General features: G+C 31.0%; 1 protein-coding gene across 2 annotated transcripts in view; it reads right to left on the bottom strand.

Annotated features, from left to right (window-relative positions):
• LOC133179017 (potassium channel subfamily T member 2-like) overlaps positions 1–18,084 on the bottom strand; it is a 59,999-nt gene that overhangs the window by 13,109 nt on the left and 28,806 nt on the right. The window contains exons 6-19 of one of the 2 annotated variants that reach the window (XM_061313694.1): positions 12,798–12,906; positions 12,507–12,581; positions 12,275–12,358; positions 11,507–11,601; positions 10,335–10,518; positions 8,642–8,806; positions 6,895–7,031; positions 6,331–6,394; positions 5,325–5,433; positions 4,184–4,292; positions 3,570–3,719; positions 2,872–3,116; positions 2,556–2,582; positions 6–270 (exon numbers count right to left, since the gene is read on the bottom strand). In XM_061313694.1, coding sequence (XP_061169678.1) covers positions 6–270; positions 2,556–2,582; positions 2,872–3,116; positions 3,570–3,719; positions 4,184–4,292; positions 5,325–5,433; positions 6,331–6,394; positions 6,895–7,031; positions 8,642–8,806; positions 10,335–10,518; positions 11,507–11,601; positions 12,275–12,358; positions 12,507–12,581; positions 12,798–12,906 — 1,818 coding nt within the window. The remainder of the gene's footprint in view (positions 1–5; positions 271–2,555; positions 2,583–2,871; positions 3,117–3,569; positions 3,720–4,183; positions 4,293–5,324; positions 5,434–6,330; positions 6,395–6,894; positions 7,032–8,641; positions 8,807–10,334; positions 10,519–11,506; positions 11,602–12,274; positions 12,359–12,506; positions 12,582–12,797; positions 12,907–18,084) is intronic. The other variant, XM_061313695.1, reaches the window with a different exon arrangement.

Here is an 18,084-nt window from a genome sequence, read left to right as displayed (position 1 = left end):
CTTACTCAAATCCAGTATCATCCGAATCCATGGATGGAATTTCTTCCTCCTCTTCTGACTCTATATCTGAGTTCAGTTGGATCCGGATATCGTTAGCCTCTAGGAATGCTGGGACGGGGGCAATGCTGGGACGTTTCTGAAGACTCTGAATGTTCAAGCCTTTTGGAAGTTCTAGGTGGGAGGGGCGTTTCACACCTGATGGGGAACTTAGGGACTTGTTGGAGTCTGAGGTAGCTACTCTTGTGTGTTGTAATTCTAGGGCTACAGTTCCTTTAAAAAAAGTTACCTTGGGTGTTAAAAAAGGTAAATCAATTTAACATGTTAAAAAAAAAATCAATTTATAATGATATTCTAATTTTCAATTTTTATGAAGCATGTCACATTGAAAAAGATTCATTGCCAGGGATATACAGTACATTTTGTTTTAGATGTGTTACTGAATGACTCTGTGGTTTCTGATCCATCATGGATTTTCAATTGGGGTATCTTTTTAGCTACAGAAATATATATTTTTTTTCATATCATTTGTTTTACTTGACAAACTCTTTTACCTTTCTCTTTACTATTTTATACCATAATTCATCTATAAGAATCTAAATACATGATAATTTCTTTACCATACAAAATATCATATTCATTTATTAATTAAGCTTTTAATTATATACTTTGTGTAAAACTACATGTACATGTTATTTCGAACTCAATAGATAAAGCCAAGATAAAGCATCTAAGATATCCAAGAATTTGAGATATCGAGGTTAAAAATACATACAGGAAAGTGGTTGATTGAGACTTTAAAATCACTTAGACATATCAAGGGTTTTTAGAGCTATTGATGTTCGAGATTTTAAAGTTCATCTGTATATTAAACCTTTCAAAGGCATAATACATGTACATTCAACTGAGACATATGAACTACCCTCTGAACTTTGAGTCATCTTAAAAAGCAAATTGATATGCCAATATGAAAAGCATGCTTTTAATCAAAACACAAAGCACAGCAAATTAATATTCAACCAAAACTTTTCTTATTTATTAGTGGTTATATAAAGAAAACCATAATATACTTTGAGTCAAATTACAGAGAGAAGATTCAAGCTGTAAAAATGGTGAAAAGAACTTTATTAAAAAACTGTGTGTATTGAAATTACAATCTGATGAAAAGAAAATGCAAAAGATTTTATTATCTGGAGTAAAAACATCTCTCTTTCTCAGCTTCTAAATGAAATTTTTAGAGAAATTATACAGATAGAAAGTCATTCAAAGAACACAGATTTCAAGTGCATAAAAAATCTTTAAAAAATTCAGAACATGATCTTTAAAAAATAAGACAAATGTGTATTACCAATTTACATATCTAAATGTTTTAGTGAAATCCCCCCTCCCCCCAAAAAAGTAATTTTTCCTTTTCAAAAATAAAATTCTAATGACCAAAAATCAAAATGTTGTATCTTGTTTTTTTAAAAGAAAAAAATAATACACTGAAATGTCCACATATTTATCTGAAAAACCTATCCTTTGTATTCCAGTGAGTGAGAGGACATTAATGTGCCACTGGATAAACTAAAAATATTTCAAATGTTTATAAACACCAACATGGACTATTAAAAAAAACAAAAACAAACACTGGGTATGGACTAAACCAGGGAATATAATCTCATCTTGTCTGCACACCTTTCACATGTATATGAATACATTCTGACATTGTATTTTGAAACATTATGGGGAATTTTGTAAGATTCCCTCCCTCTATGAAGTGTTTTGCTGATTGAATGTAATGGTTGATTAAAAAGTTAAAAATGCTGTTCTATATTTACATATTCATATATGTAGTTGTATACTATATATTTGTTTTGTAAAAATACAATACTATAGGTTACATACAAAGAATTACTTGAATAAAAACACCAAAATTTCCATACTAAGATCTGATTCATGGAATTGAGGTAGGAAGATATATCCCCTTAACAGTCAACATAAGGAAAAATTCGGTAGAATGATTAATCACCTAGTATTTTTGTTCCAGCGCGGTTCTCAGGAATCATACAAAGTAAGGATCGAAAATCTTCATACAATAAATTGTAAATTAAACACAGGTGAAATATCACAAGAAATCCCTTAAAGCAATGATATTTTGGTGTCAGAAGTGAATGACACTCCATCATTAACAATTGTTAGAAATGAACTTTATAATAAAGTGGCTTTTCATACTAGAAAAACTTGAAGCAAATTTTAAGAACAGTTTAAAACAGATAGTAAATTAACATATATATATATATATATATATATATATATATATATATATATATATATATATATATATATATATCGTTTTTTTGCTTTTTTCCCCATGTTCCATCAAGGAAGATTATTATAATAATTTTCATCTAGACTATCTTTTATTATAATAATTTTCATCTAGACTATCTTTTATTATAATAATTTTCATTTAGACTATCTTTGTCAAGGATTTCACATGATAGGAGAAGTGAATGGAAATATATCAGAGAAAAACTGTGAGATAAAAACTTTCAAAATCTGATAGAAATACAAACCTGGCTCAAAATCATCAAAACCTTCACCTTAGATTAAACAAGAGGAGAATTATATTGTGTGAATTTATATCAGGAATGTCATACTTTAATTAAAAAGTTAATGATGATGAATATCTCAGAATGCGGAAGCAGAAGAGTTAACGGACTTTGATGTGATTGTATCAAGATATATACAACAGTAATCATTCCTCTACACTATATTCTACACTGTAATATTTCATTCATGTTAGTCTTTATTTCTAACAGTACTTTACAACAACAATAAATCTCTCTACAGTGTACCACAAAGTTTAATGTAGTAGTACTATACACCTACCCACACTGGCAATCATGCTAGCCACCCTAGAGGCCTGTTGAGTCCCTGTGGGGAGATTCTGCTGGTCAAGTTTCTGTCCTCCCTCCTGAGGGTGGGCCAGATTAAATGTCCTCGTATTTTCCTCCTTGGTGATGTTCATGTAGAAACAGATGTCGGATGTCTTCATGATGTGTCGGGGGCCGGGGTTCAGCTGGATAGTGGAGTCTTGGATGTTCTGGTCAACTCCCACTAAACTGACCCCAAATCTAAAAAATATTAATGAAGTGAGTCATGCAAACACAGCTAAAAAATTCAATGTAAGTTAAATATTAAAGCAGAGATGTTTAATTGCAGTGAACTAGTCAAATCCAATATCATTTTGAAGTTGTGTCAACTTGTAAAAAGTTGAAGATTGATGTCCAAGAACACAATGAATATCATCAAATATGAATCTACACAACAAAGAAAGGATTTCAACTTTCAACCATATTACTGACTCACTAAGACAATATTTGTCCAAGGAATTAACTTCATACAGTTTCAGGCAAGACTGATAGTCAAATTATATGACCCATTTACACATTGGTACTTTAAGGGGAAATATTTTCGATAGTAGAATACTTTATGTTGGCAATGATTGTTAAGACTGTAATTACTAATGCACTTTTAAGTGAAATGCTGATACTAATTCCAAGTAATCAACAAGGCTTAGCAATCACCTTCTGTGAGCATGAAATGATGCATATGTAAAGCTTTTTCCTTCATATTCCTTGAAGAACTTGCTTTCACCAAGTTTGATGTGGTAGATTTCATTTCCTGAACATTTTCCGTACAATTTCTGCCATTCTTCAGAAGACTGTTGTCCTTCTCTGTCAACAGAATTCAAAGATTACAAAATCAATACCAAAACCAATCATTATAATGCACTGTTTTGTGAAAGAATTTGGCATTAATTTTCAAAGACACCTATTTGCTTTACATGCAGAATGTGCCAGTTTGCTTTCAAATGAAACAGTCAAATCAGATACACCTTTCTGAAAGTTGAAAGTTATTTTATTGGTCAGAAAAGTTTGTGGTGGTCTTTAACCTTTGTATCTAGATGTTTCAACATATGTACAAATTAAATTCACATGTTCCTTTCATGTCCTCACTTTGAAGTGATACACTGTACATGAGATTTTATCCAATTAGATTTCAGTATCTTCTTGATACACTTCATATGAGATCTTTCTGCAGTCATTTTAACCAATCAGATTTTTATTTCATTATCTTCTCATTTTTGACCAATGACTATACAGTTTACTTGCTGTAATTTATAACCAATCAGACTTACTGTCCCCTAGAGGTGTGGAGTAGCAGAGTAACTAATGTAGAGGTAGCTGGACATAGACAGTTGTTGGCAAGTAAAGCATATTTAAATTCATCCTCACAAACCACATGCTCTGTGAAACAAAGAAATCAATATAGTTACCTTCAGAAAATTGTAATTCTAACCAACATTTAAAGACACCATTTCTCTACACAAAAGATTGTACCAGGAAGCTAATTGTCTCTGGACAGATAAAATCTCTAGTGTACCACTTATCAGTATGGGTCATGCATAATTACGAAATCCCTAATTACAAAGGCACATGATTTGGAGCATATCCTAGTAATCGTTTTCCAATATATATATTTCCTTCAATTCTTTATGCTACCAATAACACTTTTTATTTGGGTAAAAAAAACTGTAACCTATTGATTTAAAGTAAATGATATTAAATATCTGATCAGTTGAAAAAAAAGTTGCTATATTTGCCACTTTGTTATTGTAAGATGCACAAAATATTGCAACTGAACCCCAAAGACAGAGGCTTTTAGCTTATTTGAAGGAGGGGGGGGCAAAAAAAAAACAAAACCAAAATAATCTCATTAGCAGAATAAAATCGCTGTTGCAGAAAAGTTAAACATGAACTTTTGGCAGAAGTCACAGAATCAATCTCGCATTTGTTCAGCCAGTATCAAGAGCATTAAGAAAAATGTCTTTTCTCTAGAAGTCATTTACACAATAAACAGTGAACTTGACAAAGGGGAAAATAATCAATGTTCCGCTCAAATGATAATTAGAACAAGATCAATGACTGTCTGTTTTACAAACATCACAGAGCTCAAACCCTAAAACTGATCAATAATTAACAAAAATGCCTCTATTCAGTTTACTTGAATTTAAATAGAAGTTTGAAATATTGATGTTCTTTATCATCTCTACTGTAGTGACAGTAAGGAAAATAAGAAAGAATACGAATTATTGATATAAATATGTAAAGTCGTCTGACATACAAGAAAGGAGCATGCTTGAGTCCCATACGTATCTAAACATGGTCAGCATTATATTGTATGTGTTCTTTGTCTGAAATTCATACCATATACATGTATAACAATGGGTACCAAGACATTGGAAGATAATTTACTTAAATAAAATAAAATTCTCAAACCTGCAAATTTGACATGGAATTTATTTTCTGGTCTGAATATTTGCACATACTGAGGACAATGAGGGGCAAAATCTTTGATGGCCCAGGATCTTAGAATGGTGTGTTGATCCTAAAACAGAAGTACAGACAATCATACGTATAGGACAAGCAAGACCTACCAACAAAAAAAGTGTATACCTTAAATTATCATAGTTAAAATGGTGCCCTTAAACTGAAAATTATAATTCGAGGAAATTAAAAATGTATCCTTTATTCTTTACATAGAATTTACATATTTAATCATACAAATAGGTACATGTATTATCATTTACTTACAAAACAATATGTGCATCAACAACAAAGAGTTTAAAGATAACTGAGCAGACTTTAAGATTAGTCCATAGTCCCTTGCCCTTTGACCTTGTGACCCCAATATAAACAGGGGTTATCTACCTTTTAGGGAGTACCAAGATTACTGTATGTCAGGTAAAGGGTTCTAAAAATATTCAGTATACAATATCTTCTTATGTCCAATGTAGTTTAACCCTTGACCTTTGACCTTGAGATCTCAAAATCAATAGAGTTCATCTTCTTTTAAGGGGGTAATAGTGTACCGTTGATGTCTTCAAACAAAATGAAAGATTTAAGATTCTGAGCATACAGCACTTTGTAAAACAACCACTTACAGACCAACAGGTACAAACTAACATCAATTTCTTTTGAAAGGGAACATGAAAATTAAATTTGTAATTCTAATCTTCTATGAAATGCTGCATAGCACCGTAACAGGAAAAGAGAAAATGTATGGCTGGACCGGGAATTGAACCCGGGACCCCTGCATCACTAGTCAGGAGCTCTTCTGACTGAGCTACCCAGGCCAATATCCACGGTCCAAGCCATTACAGCACATTATAGAGTAGGAGAATTATAAGTCTACTTTTAATTAGATTGTGTATTCATAAAAAAAATTTCAGGTAGAATGTACATATTGTTTTAATGAAAACTCCATAAACTCTTTTGTACTTACAGAAGCACCTCTGTCAACATAATTTCTAGCTGCCAGAATAAAACATGCCTCAGCGTCCTGTACTCTGTCAATAGAACCATTATATTAAGCTCTCTCTTTATTAAAGTGTAAAGCAATGTGATTCTATTCAACATCAAATTTTGTAGTTCTTAATTGGTGATTCAACTTCAATCTTAGCTTTTCAAAAGAAGTACTCTCAAATGGGTATCTAAATAACACTGAATTGATGATCTTTGTTTAAAGACATAACATCAAACACAACTTTCCTATTTTGAAAACTGAGCTTTATTCTGATCCCAACCAATATAGCCACAACTACTATAAATCAAGTCTTTCAGACACAGCTTCCAGGTTTTACTCAGGTTATATGATATATGGCCTTGTTTGAATATTCAATCTAAACGGGTCAACTTAGAAGATAGGAATTCAATTCTCAGTATAATAAATCTGGATAAATTCCTTTATTCTTACGATTTTGAAAAAAAAATTTACTGTGTCCTTCAGCTGAAAAGGGCAAAAGTTTTTTTTTTTATTCTGCTGAGAAATCAATAAAATGACAAGAACCTTGCCCTGGTGAGGTCGGAGTCCTTGAGAGCTGATCCCCTGATGTAAATGACCCTCTGAGCCCAAATAGGAACCTGTAGGAGGACCTTCATTGTGGGGTCAAGGTCACATGGAGAAAGCAGAACAACATAGTAATCCTGAAACACATTAGAATAGCTTACTTATTTAGTTTTATAACAAAATGCATGTGTACGTTACGCTATCAAAGTTATAAACATGTTTAGGATAGAACAAAATGGGATAATGAGGCCACTTAAACACTGCCTTGAACATGCATGCATAAATAAATTGCCCCAAAGAAAGTTATTCATCGTTATCAAATTAATGATCATCAAGTCAAAAAATAAAGATTAACAACAATTGACCTACATTTAGGTCAGATGTTTTATGAGAGCTAACTTATGGCAGTAAGCTTCAAATTTTTCTGCTGTACATAATTACTGGCTATTACCGTTAAAGTAACTGTTGCTTTAAACATTCTTTCCATTCTAAAACGATGCACTAGTTAAACGATAATAAAATGCTGAATTCATGAAAGAGGTGACATAAAAAGGAGTTACAAAAAAACATCTAAACAGCTAAAGTGACTTGTAGTTCAATTGCTTGTCAGTTGCTTCTGTTGTTTATGGTGTGAAAAGGCAATAAAAAAGAATGAGATTCCACTTAAATGCACAGCGAACACTTGTTAGAAGGTCTTTAATGGCTTCAGAAGAGAGGGAATTGTGAGGTTTCCTATTTGTGTGAAATGGTTCTAAATCTTGTTAACTAAGTGAGTGTCAGTTGCCGGTGATGTAAAAATATTCACCTAAGTATGCATCCAAATGTTGGTGATGCTAAAAATATGTATCACTTCAAAACCAGACTTATTAAATATATCAATCTAGAATAAGTTTGTTTATTGTTATGCTTAATCTTTAACTTTTTTTTAGTACAATGTAACAAAAATAAACATAAAATACTGGGGGGAAAAAATAAAGTCAGCTGCTAGTTTCAGAAAAATTACCGTAAATACATTGTATATAAGCCAAACCAATAAAGCAAAAGGTGGCTTGGTGCTGTTCTTGAGAAATGAAAATGCAAAAAAAAAATTGATAGAAATGAGTATTTTGTATCCCTCTCTCTTCCCATAATCTATCTATAAATTAAGCTCTAGGTTAAAGTTAGAGCTGTACTTGTCGACCGATTGATAATAAATTTGCTTCATCCAAATATAAATTTCACTGATTTGAGGGTAGAATGGGTATCTGATGTCCTTCTTTTTGACTGAGAAACATCAAGTCCATGTCTACCCAGAGTTTTACCTTTCATAATTGTGTGTAGAATATCATCAATGATATATGAAATCACAGAAGACAGAGCAAGATTGTCTTCTATGATCTTTAGATTTAATTGCCAAAAATATATTAATTCATGGGGACATAGTTTTATGGGTGATCATCTCCATATGTAGGATATCTTCAGCCTAATTATATAGTCTCCATATTTTCTGAGAATGTACATTTTTTGGGTATAATGATATACATGTATACCTTCAAAATCCAGGAAAAATGATCCCCATGAAATATAATGATTCCTATTTGGGGCAGATGAAATATACATGAATATTTATAGTTCTTTCTAATCAATTAGTAAGTGAAAATTGTTTCTACCAGCATTTTCCAATAAAGAAAGAGAAGGAATAGTAGAAATCTAGCATATGCATTTCAATCCAAAAAATAATCTTCAGATGTTATTTACCAAATCTTACCTGCAAAATGGCATGAGCATAAAATTCATTGAGGAAATCGAGCACTGTGTCTGACTGTAGAGTGGTAGTGCACACCACCACGTGGCGTTCTGTCTGAGCGCGGTGATTACTGTAAGCACCACCCTGTCTCTGTCTCTCTAACCAAGTATAACCTAGGTGTTCCAGCTAAAAAAATGAACTTTCTGTTAGTCACTTCTACTGCATTAATTACCGGTAGTCAGAACACACACACACACACACACACACACAAACTAATAACACCATATTTAAGGAAATATGTTAATTTCTCATATCATTCAGCAGGACTCCTTATGCCAATGAAATATTATTGACTTTAAGAACCTACTGTAATTTTACTTGTATTTTATAATTATGCTAGATTTTTTGTGTCAATTATGCTGTATTCTATGTGCAATTTTCCTGAATAAACAAACAAATGCAACAAACTAAGGAAAGTTGGAAAGGGAGGGGGGTGCATAATTTGAGCAAATTATATAAAAATCTCACCTAATTACTTTTTTTTCTAGGAAGTTATTCATGAGAGGAAGATCTGTATATATACCATCCTTCCTTCATTGTTTCTTAAATAACTATTTGCCAAGTTTGGTTGAAAATGGTCTAGTAATTCTTGACAAGATGAAAAGTTTATGCTAGATAAGCATGCATGTAAAAGCATACAATCACATACATACACACATATCTACAAAGGCTGGACAAACTTTGATCACTAAAAAAAAATCACTGATTCTCCAGCTAAGGTGTGCTAAGATTCATATGAAGGTGGTCCACATTTTATCTTTATGTATCCATAATATTAAATACTGTAAACTGGAAAGGTTAATGAAGAGGAAAGTGATGATATGAATGAATGACTAATACATAATCCTCAATGTTTCAACTTATCATCACTACAGCAAGATTCCTACAGTAAAACTCGCTTAGTACGAACACAGATATTGCGAATTCACGGATATAGCGAAGTTTTCCTGGATCCCCAGCTATATAAATTTACCGAATTCCTTATATGGATACAACAAATTATGGATATAGTGAAGTAATTTCACAGGTCCCAGTGACTTCGTTATAACAGAGTTTTACTGTATACTGTTATAGTGTTGACTCACCAAAGTTCTAAAATCAAAAATTCATCAAACTTCAACCTAGCTATCAATATCTACCCTGTAACCACATACTGTAAGTCATTTTAATTCCACGGTGTTAAAATTTCATGATTTTTCAAAAAGAAATTAAATTAAATTTTGTATAGGTAAGCATTTAAACCTTCTTAAAAACTAATGATAGCATTCACTATGGGTTTAATTTTGTGGAAAAATGATGATTCACGAACATAGTGAAATTAAAACCATAGTGATTATTTGCCAACGTACAGTATATAGAAAATACTTGTATAGAGTATAGATTCCATGTTCAAAAATATATTGGCCACCTAATTGTATCAAAGTATCTGATGATTCTGAGTTTTAAATTTTATTCTAAAATTTAAATTTTTTTAGCAACTTTGAAACAGTGATTATAACTATATGTAATTATCAAACTAATCTCTATGACTCATCAAAATAAAAAAAAACTTCAATAACTGTCTGCAGACATATCAAAGAGATCACAACAAATAAAACAGTTACAACTTTTAGGCATTACAAGTATAGATTTTTTATGTTTACTTAGTTCTTACTTGTCTGGGGAAAACAATGAGGGCTGCAAAGATCATAGTCAACATGTAGAGCTGGCTGATCCAGATATCAGGGTATATGTCACCATATCCGACAGTAGAAAATGTCACCATGGAGAACCAGAGGGATTCAAACAGATCAAACTGTCTGTTACCACCACGCTGGAGATGCTGCACGCCGCACGTACTAAACACAAAAACAAAAACTTCAATCTTACAATCATAAATAGAATTTAATTTACAACAATGTTTGCACATGATAAGTTGACTGGGAGGAGTAATTTTGAATCACCAATTAGAAAATTCTACTCACTATTTGGTTATTACAGGTTACAGAACGAGAGACCCATGGGCCACAAGGCTTACCTGAGTCACATTGGCACTACTGTTTTTTTTAGATCTTTAAATATTTTAATCCTATATATTACCATATAAAATTTTGACAACATATTGTGCATCAAACCTATTCCAAAGGGGTCATGACATAACCCAATTTAATATATTCAAAGTAAATATTTGAAATCCTATTGTTTCCCAATCATAACCCTGAGTTATAGCTTTTATATAAGTCTCATTTTTTTCTATCCCAGTGATTCTTGAGAAGAAGATTTTGAATGACTACACTATTATTTTCTCTACAGTACTTCTTTATTGCCTCCCTTTAAAAGAGGTATTGCTTTTCACTTGAAGAAACACAAATCCCCTTCCCTTTTGGAAAGTTTTGTTGGAACAGGTACAGTTAGATTCTGAAGAATAAATTAAAATGTGACAACAAAGAACAGAGAGTACAAGATGGAAGACAGTCACTGGACACCTTTAATCAGAAAAACTCACTTGAACCTTTAAATCAATAGCTGACAGTGAGTATTAATTTATGGTAGTAGTCTTAGCTGGTTATGACAAGGCATGCAGTCATTAGTGGTGTTTAATTAGTAATTAGTCATGATTAATTAGGAGTAAGTAATAGGTAATTAGTAGTCTTCCCTGGTTATGGCAAGGCATACAATCATTGGTGTGGTAAATTAGTAATAAGTCATGGTTAAGTAGTACATGTAATTAGTCATTGTTATTTAGTTGTATCTGGTTATGACAAGGCATACAATCATTAGTTGTGGTTAATCAGTAACTACTGGTGGTTAATTAGTTATTAGTGATGGCTAAATAAGTTATCTTACCTGGTTATGACAAGGCATACAATGGTAGCTATGAGGATCATGATTTGTTGAGACAAGGCAGACTGTGACTTCATCATCACTCGGTGTAAATCATTCTGTTCAATAAAATCAATAAACATAATAATACAATAACATTTCCCCAGACCCAAATATTTCCTTTCAATCTTAACAAAGTCTTCTAATTTATCAATCTTCTAGGTTTTATCGAGGAAATTATCTCTATGATCCTCAACAAATAATTGATCCTATAGGTACTATTACGTCAGTTATGATATAGGTGTCTTTAAGTAGATAAATTCTACTTTTCATTTCCTTGGAGATAAAGATATACAATTACAAGAATCATGTCAAAGAACTCATTTATAGAAAATATCAATTCACTTATATCCTGATTGAAAATTCATTTCACTAATGTCCAAAAATCATGTCACGTCTTTTGCACCTGAAGTATTTTGCTAAGAGAGATAGCTTGAAATATGATCTATGTTATTTTGCTTTGTCATTATCTACATTGACCTGTAGTCAGACATAACAGCTCTGTTATCTATTATTTAATTTTTATTAAACTATATCACTCAATACTACATTGCATAAATTTTTTGGGGAAAAAAATAAGATAAAAACTGCTTAAGCAAAATAATTTTATATTCTGTTAGAGATGATTCTGGAAAACTGAGAAATTATATCCTTTGGGCAAAACCCAACTACCAGGTATTTTAGGTGATAAAAATCAATGAAATCTTTTATATCAATCTACCAGGTACTTACAAACATATCTTCTAAGGCCTGCTTAGCTAACCAGATGTTAAAAAACACAGGAATAAAAAGCTGTCTCAAAGGAGGCCAAAATATCTGTAACCAAAAAGAAAGACTGTGACAGGAAAAATAAGAGATATGGTTACTGCACAATTCATCTAATGCTTCAATTCTTACACTTGTCTTTTGTGAGACTTCAAAAATTTCAAAACAAGAATAAACATCACAACACAATGTCACTTACTGTTACTACAAAGGGAACTGTATTCACAAGTTCCAATAAAAACTCTACAGACAGAATCTGTTGCAATATATTTCCCTGCAAAAGAAAAAAAGAAAAATATTTTAGTTATTTTTTATAACAATATGTGTCCTGGTTTTGTTTTATGCTTTAATCCTATTGGTACTTAGCTGTCTGTATCATATTTTCATCATTTTTAGGAATTTTTTTTATGTTTTCAAGCCTCTAAAATCAACAAGATTATCTCTTGTTGCAGTATGTTTTAACAGAAATCAATGTTAATTAAACCCGAACCTTGTAACTGAGGTACTGTATAAGAATGGTTTCAAGTAGACTGATAATGGCTACTGTGACTTGAGCAATCCAAAGAGCAAATGGCCGGTTCACCCATATTATATTCTCCCTGCAAAGGATCGAATATTGTACATTTGAATAAACATTCATTTATAAAACCATACTTTGTAATGGTGACTAAGTTTTTTTTTTTTTTTTCATTGTGTGAAATTCTTTGCAATTTTCATAACAATATGTTGAAGCTGACCTGAACTTGAGTTTTAACTAGGACATCTCAATTAAATACAGAGATAACTAATTTTTTAAAACATTTTTTAGTTTTTCTGAGTTCCAGATATTGAGATCTGACTGCATTTGAAAGTTGAATCATAAAGCAAAGAAAGAAAACCCTTTTCATTTTCATAAATTAATTGGACTATATTCAGTATCGAGAATCCAATACACTAGGAAATAAATGACATAATGATTTTTTTCACTACTGACAGTATTAGTTTTGATATTACAAAACCAATTCATATGAGACTTGTGGCAAAACACTGCCTATTGTAACACATCAATTAAAAAAAACTCCCCTTGAGCCTCTGTATGGTCGACCCTCATTTTGTTATAAATTTGATAAAAGGTCATTTACAAAATTAACACATAGATAACACAGGGATACATTTCTAACAATTAGAAAAGTCTATATAAATATTAAGAGCAGTATATGCCATCCCTATATTGTTTATTTCTCTCACTGGAAGTGACATTCTGCAGTCAATTGCATGCAATATCTCAGGGGATTTGGATATTGTCTGTTTGCATGTCTGCCTCATTAAAAATTAAATGATCTTCATTGTTCTGTTTTTGAGTATAATCCTATCCAATAAAATGCAGCATTTTTTTTAAAATATGCATTACCCACATTATAAACCTACAATACATCATTGTGTTGATTGTACTAGGAGATTATATCTCTCATTTTGTTCTTGAGCACAGACATTAGCCATTAACTAAACGATTAATGGAAAATACCATGATCTATTCTAAAAATAAAAAAAAAGAATGACTAAACTAGTACAACCTGCATCATTGTATGAAAAATATTGCAGGAGGAAGCTTTCACTTAAATTTCACTTATGCTGGCCCAGTGGTTCTTGAGAAGATTTTTTTAATGACACCATTCTATTTTTGCCTTTTCTTGATTGACCCCCCTTAGAATGGGACTTGGTCCTTCATTTGAAAAAAAAATGGAATCCCTTTACTCAAGGGTGCTTTGTGTGAACTTTGGTTAAAATTGACCCAGTGGTTTTTTAGAAGTCAAAAATATGAAAACTTTGTAGATGGACAGCTTTTGACAGACTGATACTGGACAAGAATCAGAAAAGTTCACTTGAGTTTTCAGCTCAGGTGAGCTAAAAACATATTATTTAGACAATCTGCTCCAGGGGCAAATACTTAATATTCATATTTGGCCCTGCAAAAGTGTTTTATTTGCAAGAAAAGTGCCTACCATGTTGTTACGACAATCCCTTACAGAAATTTCTGATAAGTGACTTATAAATGATTTATTCTTTTACTTATAAGTTGTTTATACTGGACTTATACTTCACTGATACATTTAACTTATAAGTGACTGATAAGTGACTCATTAGGATTTTATATGCAAATGAGGTGCTTGACTTATAAGTGACTTATAAGCCAAGTATTAGCCACTTTTGCTTTATGCAAGTATAGTCACTTATAAGTGACTTATAAGTCAAGTATTAGCCCTTCACACTTTATCAAGTATGAGTCACTTACACTTATAAGTGAAGTTCAGCACTGCCTTGAAGATCTTAATTTAGAACAGAACTTCCAATCATGCAGGGGTTGCATGATGTTCAAAGTTTTTTTTTATTTTACATATACATATGCATCTGCACTAAGATGAAATAATCAAGTTAACATTTTATGAAAAAAAAATTCCCTCTCATATGACATTCTTTGATGATGCAAACTTTATATATTATTTCAGTTTACAAACAAAAATGCTGGACAAAAAGAATTCAGTTAAGATTTAATGACCTTGAGGCTTCTTCAAATTTATGAAATCTGAAAGCAACTAAGTCAATTGATTCAAAATTTCAGGCAAAGGAAGTTAAAATAAAAAGATGATGTGAATAGAACCTACTTGTTGAACCTGATGTGAAAGCATACTCAAAATAAATTGAAATCTCCAACAACATCCTTTCACAGAGACTAACTTAGTTTCAAATTCTTGTTGTTTATCTCTGCAGAGACAAAATTTCTGATTGGTTAGCTTGAATACCCACAATGCAACTCAAGAGAAGTCTAGTATAGTGTAAAAATTCTAAGTCCACACTTATTCTGGCTAATACCATACTGATCTTCACTTATAAGTGAAGTATAAGTGAAATATTCACAGATACATGGCTAATCTTCACTTATAAGTGAAGTATTAACAAAATCTGTTCCTCACTTATACTTACTTTGACTTATACATGTAGTACACTTATAAGTAAATTTCAAAACTTATAGGTGACATATCAGTTTCTTATAAGTAAAGTAAAAAACACTTATAAGTTTCTATTGGTTTTTTTCTGTAAGGGGTACCATACACAATAATTTTCCATTTGTTTAATATTCAAATTATTTCAAGAAGTTGACGTTTTATCTGCAGTTGTTACTGCTGAAAGTGAATAAATTCTATACTTAATTATTTGTTTATAATTTAATAAACCAGAAATGTTTCCACCAAAAATAATAAATTGTGAATTATTTATGAAAAAAAGTTAATTTAAGTGAAATTATTTCAATTTTTAACCAATCCTGATCAAAATTAAACTAACTTCTTGACAGTCTAAGTTGTAGTAGATATTAATGTCCTGTTCACATAGAGAGTTTAATTTGCAGTAAATTAGTGTAAAGTAAAATAATGCGAATTTAACTACATGTAATGCAAATTAAATTGCGTTCACACGACAGCTAATGTGAAGTAAACTAATGCGAATTAAATTTTTATTTCTACAGTAAGGCTATTCAGTACGGCTATTATAACGTCATTTGCAAATCACGTCACATTGAGCATAGCAGATCCATTTGATACTAAGGCTTATGTATTGATTGTACACATTCTAGTGATTAACATGATTTTCCTTTGTTTTTCACTCAAAAATAGCACAGATACCTATATCTGACCACCAGTATGTGGCATGTAACATAATTCTGCCGTTACGCATGCATCAGAATTGAATTCGAATTAGCTTCGATTAGCATTCACACAGAGGTAATGTGAAGTATTTTAATGCGCAGTGAACTAATTCGAATTAAACTAATTCGCATTAAATTCTTCGTGTGAACGTGGTTCAAATTTAATTCGCAGTAACTTACATTTAATTCGAAATAAACTCTCTGTGTGAACAGGGCATAATATTACGCATTGATTTACAGCAATATTTTAAGCCTTAAAATAATCTTTCATTTTTGAAAACTGCATTTTTTCTGAAAAAGCCAAAAATTCATATAAATTAATAGATAGCATATTTCAGGCTTTCATTGGTGAAATTATCATGATTATATTTCAAAATATTCTCTCAAGGTCCATTAATAACATTTTGTTGTGTTGATCAAGCCTTCTTTTAAATCATACATTCAGACTGGAAAAGATTTTACAGTAAAACACATTTATAATGAAGTGCTAGGAATGGATGATAAATGCAATTCATTATAATATATCACAATATATTTTAAAGTTAAGGTGAATGAAAATCACTTTGCTGTAAGCTTAAATTTATTACAAGCGTGTTCATTATATATAAGCATGATTTTCTGTAAATCTATTTCAAGATTTTTTTTGCCTGCTTTTTGTTATTATTATTTTTTCTGTAAAGCAACAATACTATTTATTAAAATAAAAAACAAGGTTTTTCCCCTCATCAGATAGAAGCTTAATGGAAGAAGAAGCCTTTTGAAGTAAATTATCGGGATATTATTTAATGATAGAGGTTCATGAAAATTAAAAATTGATTAAAAGAATGAATGAAAAACTGCTATAGTGGTGGCATTTTGAAATGCAGTCATTTTTTTTTTATAAATACAGTAAAATTTGGTAATATAGAACTTGCTTATAAAGAAATGTTGGTTATAAGGTATTATTTATGAATTCCATAAAAGACTTTTCACTATGTTCTTTATACTGATAGAAAGAATCTAGGTCGTAAGGAAGTTTGAGATCCAATTGACTTCCTTAATATAACTGCAGAGTTTTACTGTGTGCTTGCAAAACCATTTATCAGTTTCAGAATTGAAAAATGATAGGCCCAACTATCATTTTATTACATTTGTACCAAGTTTGATCAAATTCATGCAGACAAAAAATGTAACAGTGAATTAACAATGTAGGATGAATCTTGCAAAAACCAGCACTGATGAGTTAATTTCTATACAATTATTCACTGTGCACTACACTTACAAAAATCATATGTATAATATATATATATATATATATATATATATATATATATATATATATATATATATATATATATATATATATATATATATATATATATATACAACTTTTTTCTTTTCTTTTTTTTTCATTTCAAAGTGCCTTTATTATGTAAATACCACATACACTGAATATTACTGAAATTGTGCACATTTCATCAGTTAATTTAAAAAAAAAAAATTTTGACTCTATTGTGGACCAAACTCTATCCCTAGGAGAGCTATGATTTATTCAAGGATGATCATACAAAAACAACATTGGGATGCTTCAATATCAAGATGATCAATAAGCTCTGTTGTTCTGGAGTGTACAAATCTGGATCTATGATTTTAGCCCATTAACCCTTACCCAAGGGCTCATAATTTAAAAAAAATGATTCTACATAACTCAGGTATGTTTTGCATTTTAATATGATTTAATGTGGTCTTGCCACTTTTAAAAAGATTTCTTACTAAATATACTATCTTATAAAATTCTGATTTCCGAGGGCCCTGATCTGTATAAAATCAAATCTAAACTACCAAAGGATACTTGCATAACAATGTGACTATAATAATGCTTTTGCTGTTGATAAGAGGAAGAATTTTAAAGATTTTTGTAATTTATTCCTACATAAAACTTATTATTGAGAAAATAATATGGAACATACTTTTCCATGTGGCAGAATTTTTGCATACATTGACATCCATGTAATTACTACACAAAGTTATTACCTAGCTTTTTCTATTGATGATATTTTCATCTTTGTATTGAAATAATCTTGCTAAAATAACACACAAATAAAATTTTCACCAA

The sequence above is a fragment of the Saccostrea echinata genome, unplaced genomic scaffold, assembly GCF_033153115.1.
Source record: "Saccostrea echinata isolate AGI-Se365-2 ecotype Australia unplaced genomic scaffold, CSIRO_AGI_Sech_v1 ptg000004l, whole genome shotgun sequence".
In the NCBI taxonomy this organism is placed as follows: domain Eukaryota; kingdom Metazoa; phylum Mollusca; class Bivalvia; order Ostreida; family Ostreidae; genus Saccostrea; species Saccostrea echinata.
This window is presented reverse-complemented; position numbering and strand designations above follow the sequence as displayed.